The sequence below is a fragment of the Erythrolamprus reginae genome, chromosome Z, assembly GCF_031021105.1.
Source record: "Erythrolamprus reginae isolate rEryReg1 chromosome Z, rEryReg1.hap1, whole genome shotgun sequence".
In the NCBI taxonomy this organism is placed as follows: Eukaryota; Metazoa; Chordata; class Lepidosauria; order Squamata; family Dipsadidae; genus Erythrolamprus; species Erythrolamprus reginae.
In genome coordinates, this window is record NC_091963.1 from 139,576,364 (window position 1) to 139,588,586 (window position 12,223).

At 40.7% G+C, this 12,223-nt stretch overlaps 1 protein-coding gene across 1 annotated transcript in view; it reads left to right on the forward strand.

The window, feature by feature from the left end:
* Positions 1-12,223, forward strand: part of TEP1 (telomerase associated protein 1) — a 108,160-nt gene that overhangs the window by 39,370 nt on the left and 56,567 nt on the right. The window contains exons 17-23 of the mRNA XM_070726808.1: positions 1,154-1,300; positions 3,782-3,846; positions 4,788-4,797; positions 7,427-7,545; positions 9,827-9,892; positions 10,585-10,728; positions 11,629-11,805. Coding sequence (XP_070582909.1) covers positions 1,154-1,300; positions 3,782-3,846; positions 4,788-4,797; positions 7,427-7,545; positions 9,827-9,892; positions 10,585-10,728; positions 11,629-11,805 — 728 coding nt within the window. The remainder of the gene's footprint in view (positions 1-1,153; positions 1,301-3,781; positions 3,847-4,787; positions 4,798-7,426; positions 7,546-9,826; positions 9,893-10,584; positions 10,729-11,628; positions 11,806-12,223) is intronic.

The following is a 12,223-nucleotide window of genomic DNA, read 5'->3' on the forward strand; positions in this document are numbered from 1 at the left end:
GGATGGAAGGCTGAGTCAACCTTGAGCCGGGGGTGAGATTTGAACTGCTGAACTACAGCTGGCAGTTAGTTGAAGTAGCCTGTAGTGCTGCGCTCTAACCACTATGCCACCCAGTTCAAATGGCCACATGTCACTCTTTTCAGTGCTGCTGTAACTTCAAACAGTCACTACAAGTAATGTTGTAAGTTGATGGCTATCTATATTTGCATTTATAATAAATATGGCCAGTTAAATGGTTGTTAAATGAATCACACAGTCATTAAGCGAATCTGGTTACCTCCATTGAATTTGCTTGTCAGAAGCCATCTTGGAAGATTACAAATAGTGAATAGATGACCCTGGGACAGTGCAACCATTATAAATATGTACCAGTTGACCAGTGCCTGAATTTTGATCACAGGGAAATGCTGCAGCTATCATAAATATGGAAACCAATCATACGTCACTTTTATTCAGTGCTGCTGTAATGTAAAGCCCTACATGACATTGGACCAGATTATTTATGGGACTGTCTTCTGCCTCACACATCCCAACGACCGGTTAGGTCGCACAGAGTTGGCCTTCTCCAGGTCCCGTTGGCCAAACAATGTCGACTGACGGGTCCTCAGGGAAGAGCCTTCTCTGTTGTGGCCCCAGTCCTCTGGAACCAACTCCCCCCAGAGACTCGTACCACCCTCATTCTCCTAACCATCCGAAAGGCGTTAAAAACACATCCATGCTGGCATTCCTGGGGCCGTGAACTATATAGTCTTTGCTCCAGCCGGTGGTGTGAATGAGGGATGACTGATTGGTTTCATACAGAGTTTTTTAAAAAAAAATCTTAACTTTTTAATTGTTGTATTATTTTATCTTTGTTTATATTTTATTCTTGTAAGCCGCCCTGACTCTGCAAGAAGGGAGGCTTATCAATCCAATCAATCCAATCAATCCAATCAATCCAATCAATCCAATCAATCAAACAAATCAATCAAACAAATCAATCAAACAAATCAATCAAACAAATCAATCAAACAAATCAATCAAACAAATCAATCAAACAAATCAATCAAACAGACAAATAATTGTCATTAAACAAAGATGGTAAACTGAGGAGGACTACCTATAATTCCTTGTGTACCTCTCTTAACGTCACTTTTTTCCTCTCTCTCTCTAGGTGCAAGACTTGGCCATGTTGCTGAGCTCCATGTTATATTCGGTCTGTGAAGAGGCTAAGGTTTTCCTTTGCAACTTCTCAGAAATTGTGGGGGCTATTCCCATGACCGGTTCTGTGCTGAAGGATGTAGAAACCTTACAGGCAACGGTAAGACCTGGAATTGAGAGAGATATAGCTCAGGGCAAGGATTTGACTTTAGACTTCACTATCTTTCGCTTTTATCCAGATAAATATGTATAATGATGATGATGATGATGATGATGATGATGATGATGATGATAACAACAACAAAACAACAACAAACAACAACAACAACAACAACAATAATAATAATCATCATCATCTCTGTCGCAGAGAAATTTAATGACCGGGGTTGGCATATTTAAATCTAGGACTTTAATTTCTCCAACCTTTTCCTTCAGTTTTGTTCTGTGCTTTGCAAAGCATTTCCCACCTCCCCAAAGGAATTTTTTTGTGAAGGGTATATAACTTTGCATAATGAAAATTACAAAAATAATGGGAGAAAGAGGGATAAATGTTATGTGTGGATATGATTGTGAAATGTTGATTGTTTTTAAGATAATGGGATTTTAGTCATAATTTTAATTATTAGATTTGTACATATATTGTTTTGTATTGTATGTTGTGAGCCGCCCCGGGTCTCCGGAGAGGGGCGGCATACAAGTTTTAATAATAATAATAATAATAATAATAACAACAACAACAACAACAATAATAATACATTTCTGCCCTTTATATAAGAAAATAGGAAGAGACATGAGATGATATAGATTACTCTGGGCCCAGTACCAGCATACAAATCCAATTAATAAATAAATAGTGAATCCACAGAAGAGTTCCGTTTTGTAGGAGGAAACAGGCAGAGCCAAGGAATAGTGGAGTAAAATACAGTATGTCACCAGTTTAAAATCCTTACATTGTCACAAGGGATCCAAGTCCTTCTTGACTTCCATTCAACCCTATCTAGCACCAATTTAATGCCGACAGTTAGTTGTCCAAATTCTTGTGCGTAGGCCCCAATAAATCATTTATGCTGTAATCTATTGGCATTTATGCTGCAAAAAAAATATATTAAAATGAAATAAATATTAGTGCTAGTGGCGCAGTGGTTAGAATTTACTACTTCAGGCTGACTGCCTCTAGCCAAGAGTTTGATCCTAACTAGCTCCAAGTTGACTCAACCTTCCAACTTTCTGAGGTTAGTAAAATGAGGACGCAGATTGTTTTTTAAAAGTTTATTTTATTTTTCACATCATATTCATACAAATATCAATGCAGATACCTTACATATTTCTCAAGAGCATTCATAATTACATATGTCTTACCTCATCTTTTATTTTTATCTTTAATGACACCCCTGTATTATTAATAAATTATCAGTCTGTATTCAGTTTTATCTTTCTCACTCCCCTCCTACTGTCACTATCCCACCTCTTTATCTTCCTTCCCCTCTCTCCACCCTACCTTTTTTTTTCTTTTTACCCCCTCCTGCTACCTTCTCTAAGACTACTTCCTCTCTCTCCCTCTTGACCGTCCCTTGAGTGACTTCAAATTCTTTAAAATTTTATATTAAAGAGACTGATAATTATATTACTAAGTTCTATTTGTCTTGGTGTCCCCTCTCTTCTCATGCAATATCTTTAACAGTATATCTTATCATTTATCTTTTATCCTTTGGTATACATTAAAGCTACTATTTGACATTTCCTTAAAAAACATGTTAACTATTTTTTGTCATCTGGGTTAATTCATATCTTTACTACTCCTACTCTGGTAATTTTGTGCTTATTTCAATCCAATTTCACATAAGATGCAGATTGTTTTGGGCAATGTGCTGATCTTGTAAACTGCTCAGAAAGTAAAGTGGTACCTCTACCTACGAACGTCTACACTAGATAAGAACCGGGTGTTCAAGATTTTTTTTGCCTCTTCTCACGAGCCATTTTCCACTTACGAACCCAAGCCACCGAAATTGTAACTGGAAAAGGCAGGGAGAAGCCTCTGTGGGGCCTCTCTAGGAATCTCCTGGGAGGAAACAGGGCCTCCACCCTCCCTGTGGTTTCCCCAATCACACGCATTATTTGCTTTTACATTTCCTATGGGAAAAATGGGAAAAATGGCTTCTTCTTACAAACGTTTCTACTTAAGAACCTGGTCACGGAATGAATTAAGTTTGTAAGTAGAGGTACCACTGTACTGTAAAACAGCAGTCCACAATCTTTGGGCTGCAGCCCACTAGTGGGCCTTGAGGGGATTGCAACCGGGACAGTGAGTGTGTACATGCTCATGTGCATCCTCACTTGCACAAGAAGAGGGTAAGCAGGTGTGCATGCTCTCCCTTTGCTTGAGCAGTGGGCATGCATGCATGTCGCTTGCGCAAATGGAGCTGCATGCATGCCTGAACTTGATGGTGGCTTTCATAGAACCATTCTCTCTTCCCCTCCCCCAAATGGTCTGTAGAGCCAGAGACATTGAGGAACTGTGTTGTAACACACTATGGAGCGGTATATAAGTCTATATTCATGAATGGTCCTGATTCTTTGTGTCTGGCACATTTACAATAATGGATCCAGGAGTGCCTGACATGTCCAATGCTTCTTCTTCCAGCACAATACAGTTTACTATAGTGAGGACTGGCTTGCATGGAGCGTCATCACTGATTTCTTGACTCGGCGGGGAACATGTAAGTCATCATCATTTAACGACCCCATAATCCCTTGCGGCATAGAGTCTGGGCAACTGAACAGAGCTACTAGAGTGTTTAATGGCCGGAGGCATTTCCTGTCGTCAATGCAGAGCTTTGTTCAGCAGCAGAATTCTTTATTGGCCAAGTGTGATTGGACACAAGGACATGTGCATGTGCTCTCAGTGTACATAAAAGAAAAGATGCATTTGTCGAGAATCATGAGGTAGAGCACTTAATGATTGTCATAGGGTTCAAATAAGCAACCAAGAAACAATCAATATTAATATAAATCTTAAGGATACAAGCAACAAGTTACAGTCATACAGTCATAAGTTGGAGGAGATGGGTGATAGGAATGATGAGAAAAAACTAGTAGTAATAGTAAACAGACTTAGTAAATACTGTAGTTTGACAGTGTTGAATTATTTGTTTAGTAGAGTGATGGTGTTCGGGAAAAACTGTTCTTGTGTCTAGTTGTCTTGGTGTGCAGTGCTCTGTAGCGATGTTTTGAGGGTAGGAGTTGAAACAGTTTATATCCAGGATGCGAGGGTTCAGTAAATATTTTCATGGCCCTCTTTTTGATTCATGCAGTGTACATGTCCTCGATGGAAGGCAGATTGGCAGCAATTGTTTTTTCTGCAGTTCTGATTATCCTCTGAAGTCTGTGTTGGTCTTGTTGGGTTGCAGAACAAAACCAGACAGTTATAGAGGTGCAGATGACAGACTCAATGATTCCTCTGTAGTTGGGTAGTTTGAGCTTGCTGAGTTGGCACAGAAAGAACATTCTTTGTTGTCCCTTTTTGATGATGTTTTTTTATGTTAGGTGACCATTTTAGGTCTTGAGATATGTTAGAACCTATAAATGTGAAAGTTCTCACATATTCTCAGAAATATCTGCTTCTCACAGTCTCTTGATTTTGAGGCAAGGTGGGAACATGTAAATCCACAATAAAAATGTAGGAAAGTTAGATACATTGCTTCTCAAATAGTGGGGTGGGCCCCCATGGGGGGCGCATGGAGCAATGCCAGGGGGAGCGTATGACTCCGAGGAACATGCTTTTTTTTTGCCTCAGGAAGTAGGGTTTTTTTGCACTGAACAATAGCACACAGAACACAGCAGGAGATATGAAGTGCAGATAACAAACCCTTAAAAGACATCCTGGAAAAAATATTTAACAAGGATGAAAAGAAAGGAGGAGAGAGACGAAGATAATGAGACAAATGTAAGTCTCCCGAAAGCTAAGATGAGGAAATATGACGAAGCCTATGTAGCGCTTGGCTTCACTGTGACTATGGTGGGAGACGAGGAAAGACTGATATGTTTACTGTGTCTAAAAACGTTAGCAGCCGACAACATGAAGCCAAATAAATTAAGGTGTCACTTAAACACAGTACACCCCAATCACGCTGATAAGCCGCTTGAGCTTTTTCAGTGAAAGTGTGCTGAAAATTGCAAACAATCGTCCCAGTGGAGAGTTGTGGGCGGGGCGCACAAAAAGTTTACTTCTTCCTAATTGGGGGGTGGGGGTGGTAACAGAAAATAATTAAGAAGCACTGAATTAGAACAATAGTCTGGATAAAAGGACAAATAAAACCCATCAGGTTAATGAATGACAATGCCTCTAAACAGGTATCCACAGCGAAAGGATCAGAGCTTCTCTGCCTTAATATTTTTAGAGGACCTTAGTCCCTCTTAATGAAGTTTAGTGCATGGCATTGGTTGTAAACTAGATACAACTTAGGTCCTGAGTGACCACTTCATTGGATCTCATCAAAAGAATTGTTTGTCTTTTCTAAATGATGGTAGCCTTGATTCTGCACACAGCAAAAGAAAGCAAAGTCTTTGCAGTTTCTTGGGCCCGTCGAAAAAACAGGTTTAGAATTTGTTGGCTTTTGTAACAACCTTCGACATTGGTTGCAACTTCCTACAATCCCATCAACAGGGTGCTGATGGGAGTTATAGCTCAGCAACTGTACACAGGTTTGGGTTGGGAAAAACATGATGAGTGCAGCTTGCTGGCTGTACAGAATTGAAGGCTGTCAAGCTCTTCACTTAAAGCAAAAGGGGGGGGGAAAGTTGCAAAAAGGACCTTTACAAACATGAGCAATTGCTTTGGAGTTTTATCCAAATGTGCTTTTTTTCAGAAGGCAACTGGACTTTATTGTTTTTGCTTTTGAAGATGTTTTGCTTCTCATAGAATCATAGAATCATAGAGTTGAAGGGACCTCCAGGGTCATCGGGTCCAACCCCCAGCTCAATGCAGGATTCGTTAAACCATCCCAGAAAGATGACTGTCCAGTCTCTGTTTAAAGACCTCCAGTGGCAAACTGTTCCACTGGTTTATCCCCCTTATTGTTAGAAAGTTTTTTCTGATATCTAATCTAAATCTACTCCCTTGCAGTTTCATTCCATTATTTCTAGTCCTTCACGTGCTAATGAGAACAATGCTGATCCCTCTGCTCTGTGACAGCCCTTCAGATATTTGTAAACAGCTATCAAGTCTGCTCTCAGTCTTCTCCTTTGCAGACTAAACATCCCTCGATCCTTTAACCGTTCCTCATAGGACATGGTTTCCAGATCACTCACCGTCCTTGTAACTCTCCTTTGAACTTGCTCTAAATTGGCCCCCCCAGAACTGAACACAGTATTCCAAGTGTGGTGGTACCAAAGTACTATAGAAAGGAATAATTACTTCACATGAGCGAGATTCTATACTCCTCTTGATGCATCCCAGGATTGTGTTTGCCTTTTTTGCAGCTGCTTCCATCATTCTCATCCAAGAAGCTTCTTAAGCTCTGACAAGATAGTGAGGAATAGAAGGATTTGTATTCCTTGCAGAAAAGCTGGTCATTTGCATCCTTTTAGAGCAGGGGTGTCAAATTCCCATCATCATGATTGCCATGTGGTGTATCATTTCCCCCCCTTCACTAAACTAGGTGTGGGCATGGCCAGCATGTGATGCCATGAGCTTGGCACCCCTGTTTTAGAAGGTTGTTGAAGCAGTGAGTAGTGATCCTGGTTCTTGTAGCCTGCAATTTTTCCTCTGGAAATCCGTTCCTATTCCACACCACTCAAAGGATATTCACCCCAAATTGTATAGCTTAAAAGTCTGTAAAGATTCTCAGTCATCCAAATCGCAAAGGTGCTTTTTTTCAGGAGGTAACTAGACTGTCTTGTTGTTTTTTCTTTTGAAGACGTTTCGCTTCTCATACAAGAGGTTTCTTCACCTCTGACAAAATAGCGGGGAATGGACGGATTTAAAACATCCAGTTTCTCTACTCACTTGGAGTTTTAACGAGTGCAAGTTAGTGTGATGATTCAATAAAATATTATTTTTACTGAAAGAGTAGTAGATGCTTGGAACAAACTTCCAGCAGAGGTAGTTGATAAATCCACAGTAACTGAATGTAAACATGCCTGGGATAAACATACATCCTAAGATAAAATACAGGAAAATAGTATAAGGGCAGACTAGACGGACCATGAGGTCTTTTTCTGCTGTCAATCTTCTATGTTTCTATGACTCCCTGCATTGTTACAGAGCTCTCGCTTTTCCCAACTCCAGGTGGATAGGATCGTCTTGCTAAGTAATGACGTTGAAGAACTTAAGGATTCTTGTCTCCAGCTCTATCGCCATCATGTTTCTCCAGATTGCTTTTTCATCAATATCTGTGCTGAGACAGGGTAAGGAAGGAGAACGGGTCCAGCCTTAGACTGTTTATTTGTTTTTATTCCTTTTGATGTACCCTTTCTGAAGCACTTCACCCTAAGTGGCTGAAGTCCATTTATTACTAAAACTTTCATGTATGGTTGTTTGCTTATAACCTCCACCTGGGATAAGCAAGTGCACCCTGGGGCTACAATTTTTGAACCCATGTGAAAAACGAAATTCTGTGAAGTAGAGGAAAAATATTTTTTTATGTATTTAACAAGTATTTGGACTTTTAAACCCCACCCTTTGCATTACACAGTCATTCTCTAATGTTTCTCAGCTGGAACTACCAGTTTCTGTAATAGAGTACAGTAGCACTGTTGAAGAATTTTATGAATTTTCAATGGATTTAAAATTTTCAATGGATTTAATGGATTTAAGCCATCCTCTGCCATACAAACTTTTTGAGATTCAAACCTGGGGTTTAAGATTTTTTTGTCTCTTCTTCCAAACTTTTTTCACCTTACAAACCCAAGCCGCCGCCACTGGGATGCCCCGCCTCCAGACTTCTGTTGCCAGCGAAGTGCCTGTTTTTGCGCTGCTGGGATTCCCCTGAGGCTCCCCTCCATGGGAAACACCACCTCTGGACTTCCGTGTTTTTGCAATGCTGCAGGGGAATCCCAGCAGCACAAAAACGGGCGCTTCGCTGGCAACGGAAGTCCAGAGGTGGGGTTTTCAGCAAGGAGAGCCTCAGCGAAATCGCAGCATCACAAAAACACAGAAGTCTGGAGGTGGGGTTTCGAGGACTTCCGTGTATTTGCGATGCTGCAATTTTGCTGAGGCTCCCCTCACTGGAAACCTCACCTCCGGACTTCCATTGCCTGCGAAGCACCCATTTTTGCGCTGCTGGGATGCCCCTGCTGGGATTTCCCTGCAGCATCACAAAAACACGGAAGTCCGGAGGTGAGGTTTCCCATGGAGGGGAGCCTCAGGGGAATCCCAGCAGTGCAAAAACAGGCACTTCGTCTGGCAAAAGGGGTGAGTTTTGGGCTTGCACGCATTAATCGCTTTTCATTGATTCCTATGGGAAACATTGTTTCGTCTTACAAACTTTTCACCTTACAAACCTCGTCCCGGAACCAATTAAATTTGTAAGACGAGGTATCACTATATAGAAAAAGAGAAGATGTTAGTTTAAGAATAGCACTGATATTGGAATAAATGTAGGGTATTGGAATGCTCGTCTGTCAAATGCATAACAAATTAACATTAGATGTACTCAGGGAAAGATAAGGAGGAAGAGGAAGTAGGAAGTAAGGGGAGAGCGGTGGGAGAGATATAGGTAAGAGAGGGGGGAGTAACATGAAATATAGAAGGAAAACAGATGAGAGATAAAGCATAAATATTACAAATTTAGGATATTAGTTTATGATATATTGTTGTTGATATTACGATATACGTATGGATGTAAAGCTGGTGAAAAATACTGCATTCAATTTTGGTCGCCACAATGCAAAAAGAATGTTGAAACATTAGAAAAAATGCAGAGAAGAGCAATAAAGATGATTAGGGGACTGGAGGATAAAACATGAAGAACGGTTGCAGGAACTGGGCATGGCTAATTTAATGAAAAGAAGGACTAGTGGAGGCATGATAGCAGTGTTCCAATATCTCAGGGGTTGCCACAAAGATGAAGGAGTTTACCTATACCTGAGGGAAGGACAAGAAACAATGTGTGGAAACTAAACGAGAGGAGTAACTTAGAACTAAGGATAAAGTTCCTGATAAGTAGAAAAGTTAATCAGTGGAACAGCTTGCCTCCAGAAGTTGTGAATGCTCCAATACTGGAAGTTTTTAAGAAGATGTTGGATAACCATCTCTCTGATGTAGTGTAGGGTTTCCAGCATAAGCAGGGAGTTGGACAAGAAAACCTCCAAGGTCTCTCCCAACTCTGTTGTTGTTGTTGTTGTTGTTATTATAAATTTTTTAAAAAATCCAAGTGCTCATGGGATTAAAATTTGGCAAAGTTGTGACTGATTCAATGATGCTACATTATCATAGTCGGCCACAGACATGTGGTTGTTCTTTTCAACACCTCTTGCTAGTTTTCTATAGAGAAAGTCATTGGGAAGTCAGAAATAGCTCCCAATGCTTTTATTTTTTGTCTTCCTCCGGTTCTTTTGTTTTTCTGTTTAGGTAAGGAATATCTCTAAAATAACTCAACAGGGGCACAGGTTGTCTAGCTAAAGATAATTCTGAAGTAGCAGTGTGTTGTGCAATTAACGAGATATTTTTTTTGCCTTCCATCTTTAGGAAGAAAAGAACATTTAAATCAAGGAAGGATGTAGTCATCTATGGTTTCAATGAGCAAATGTTCAGGTAAGCTTGGGAGCTAAACAAGTGGATAGAAATAAATGTGGATGGTTTGCTTGGTGTATGAATGATTGTGTTTTGTTCTGGGGTTGCTCTCAGAGGATTACAGAATTACTTTCCCACTATGGGAAAGACTGAAGAGAGTTTATGTAGCAGCAATAACACTTGGTCTTGTATACCACAGTGGTTTACTTAGAGTCAGCATATTACCCCCAAATATCTGGGTCCCCATTTTACCCACCTCAGGAGGATGGGAAGCTGAATCAACCTTAAGCCTATCGGGATCGAGCTCCAGGCTGTGAGCAGAGTTAGCCTGCAATACTACATTCTAACCACTGTGGCACTAGGATTCTTGTGAAGATTGGTCATAAGTACCATTCCTTCAGCGCCATTCTAACTTTGCATGGTTGCTAAACAAGTGGTCACACCTCAAGAACTTTCTCTATCTGTGTTTAGGCTTATTTTCCATGTTTTCACTGTAATTCTGTCTAATTAGCATGCCTTTTGGCCAGTGTAGCCTGCCATATTTGCATTCTAACCACTGCGCCACCAGGGCACAAAATGAGCTTTAATGGCTAGTGGTTGTTTAAAATAGCACTTGAAATGAAAGCAGAAATTTTGGTAGCTGATGGGTGTCTGTATGTTTTGCTGTCTGTTGGGAAATTCTAGATTTTAAAAGATGTTTCTTACTTTGGCAGGTTTATATCTGAATGTGGAAGTTCCCGGTTCTTGGAACATGTTAGCAAAGTTGACGAGAATCACGGCTTGCCCAAGCAACGGAAAATAGAGACAGCTCAGCAGGAACCTGGAATTGTGTCCTTGATACCTGTGCCCCAGAGCAGGTAGTTTTAAAGGGGAAGTTATGAGAAAGGCCATGAGTTACTCTGAATGGAGAATTGCGTATTAGAAACATAGAAACATAGAAGACTGACAGCAGAAAAAGACCTCATGGTCCATCTAGTCTGCCCTTATACTATTTCCTGTATTTTATCTTACAATGGATATATGTTTATCCCAGGCATGTTTAAATTCAGTTACTGTGGATTTATCAACCATGTCTACTGGAAGTTTGTTTCAAGGATCTACTACTCTTTCAGTAAAATAATATTTTCTCACGTTGCTTTTGATCTTTCCCCCAACTAACTTCAGATTGTGTCCCCTTGTTCTTGTGTTCACTTTCCTATTAAAAACACTTCCCTCCTGAACCTTATTTAACCCTTTAACATATTTAAATATTTTGATCAAGACCCCCCTTTTCCTTCTGTCCTCCAGGCTATACAGATTGAGTTCATTAAGTCTTTCTTGATACGTTTTATGCTTAAGACCTTCCACCATTCTTGTAGCCCGTCTTTGGACCCGTTCAATTTTGTTAATATCTTTTTGTAGGTGAGGTCTCCAGAACTGAACACAGTATTCCAAATGTGGTCTCACCAGCGCTCTATATAAGGGGATCACAATCTCCCTCTTCCTGCTTGTTATACCTCTAGCTATGCAGCCAAGCATCCTACTTTCTTTTCCTACTGCCCGACCACACTGCTCACTCATTTTGAGACGGTCAGAAATCACTACCCCTAAATCCTTCTCTTCTGAAGTTTTTGCTAACACAGAACTGCCAATGCAATACTCAGATTGAGGATTCCTTTTTCCCCAAGTGCATTATTTTACATTTGGAAACATTACACTGCAGTTTCCATTGCTTTGACCATTTATCTAGTAAAGTATTGACTCCCGTTTTCGTGCAGGTGGCGCTCTGTGAGGATTTTCGTCTCCTCTACTTTCCGGGACATGCATGGTGAACGTGACCTGCTTATTCGTTCCATTTTTCCCGAGCTTCGCGCACGAGCAGCCAAGTTCTGCCTAGCAATCCAGGAGATTGATTTGCGCTGGGGAATCACGGAGCTCGAGAGCCAGAGGAACAAGTATGTGGGGTGCTTATGGGGAAGGAAGAGGGTGGGGTAGTAAATCGGTATCCATGTTGAAGACAGATGTCTAACAGTACAGTAGAATCTCAATTATCCGTCCTTCGGTCATCCGACATTCTGGATTATCTGATGCTGCTTGGGGGCATGGCTGTAGGCATTTCTGCATCCCCAGATACCCCCCCCCCCAAAAACATGGCAGCCATGATGGGGAAGGTGGTGCGCAGAACCCCAAACATTGTAATGAAAAGGAAGAAGGTCTTTGTATCAATGGAGTAGAAACTTGCAATAAAACTTCAATACGGTTGCAATTCATAGTGACTTTAAAGGCTTTTCTTTAACTAAATCTTTAAAGTCGCAATTTAGAATAGAATAGAATAGGATTTTTATTGGCCAAGTGTGATTGGACACACAAGGA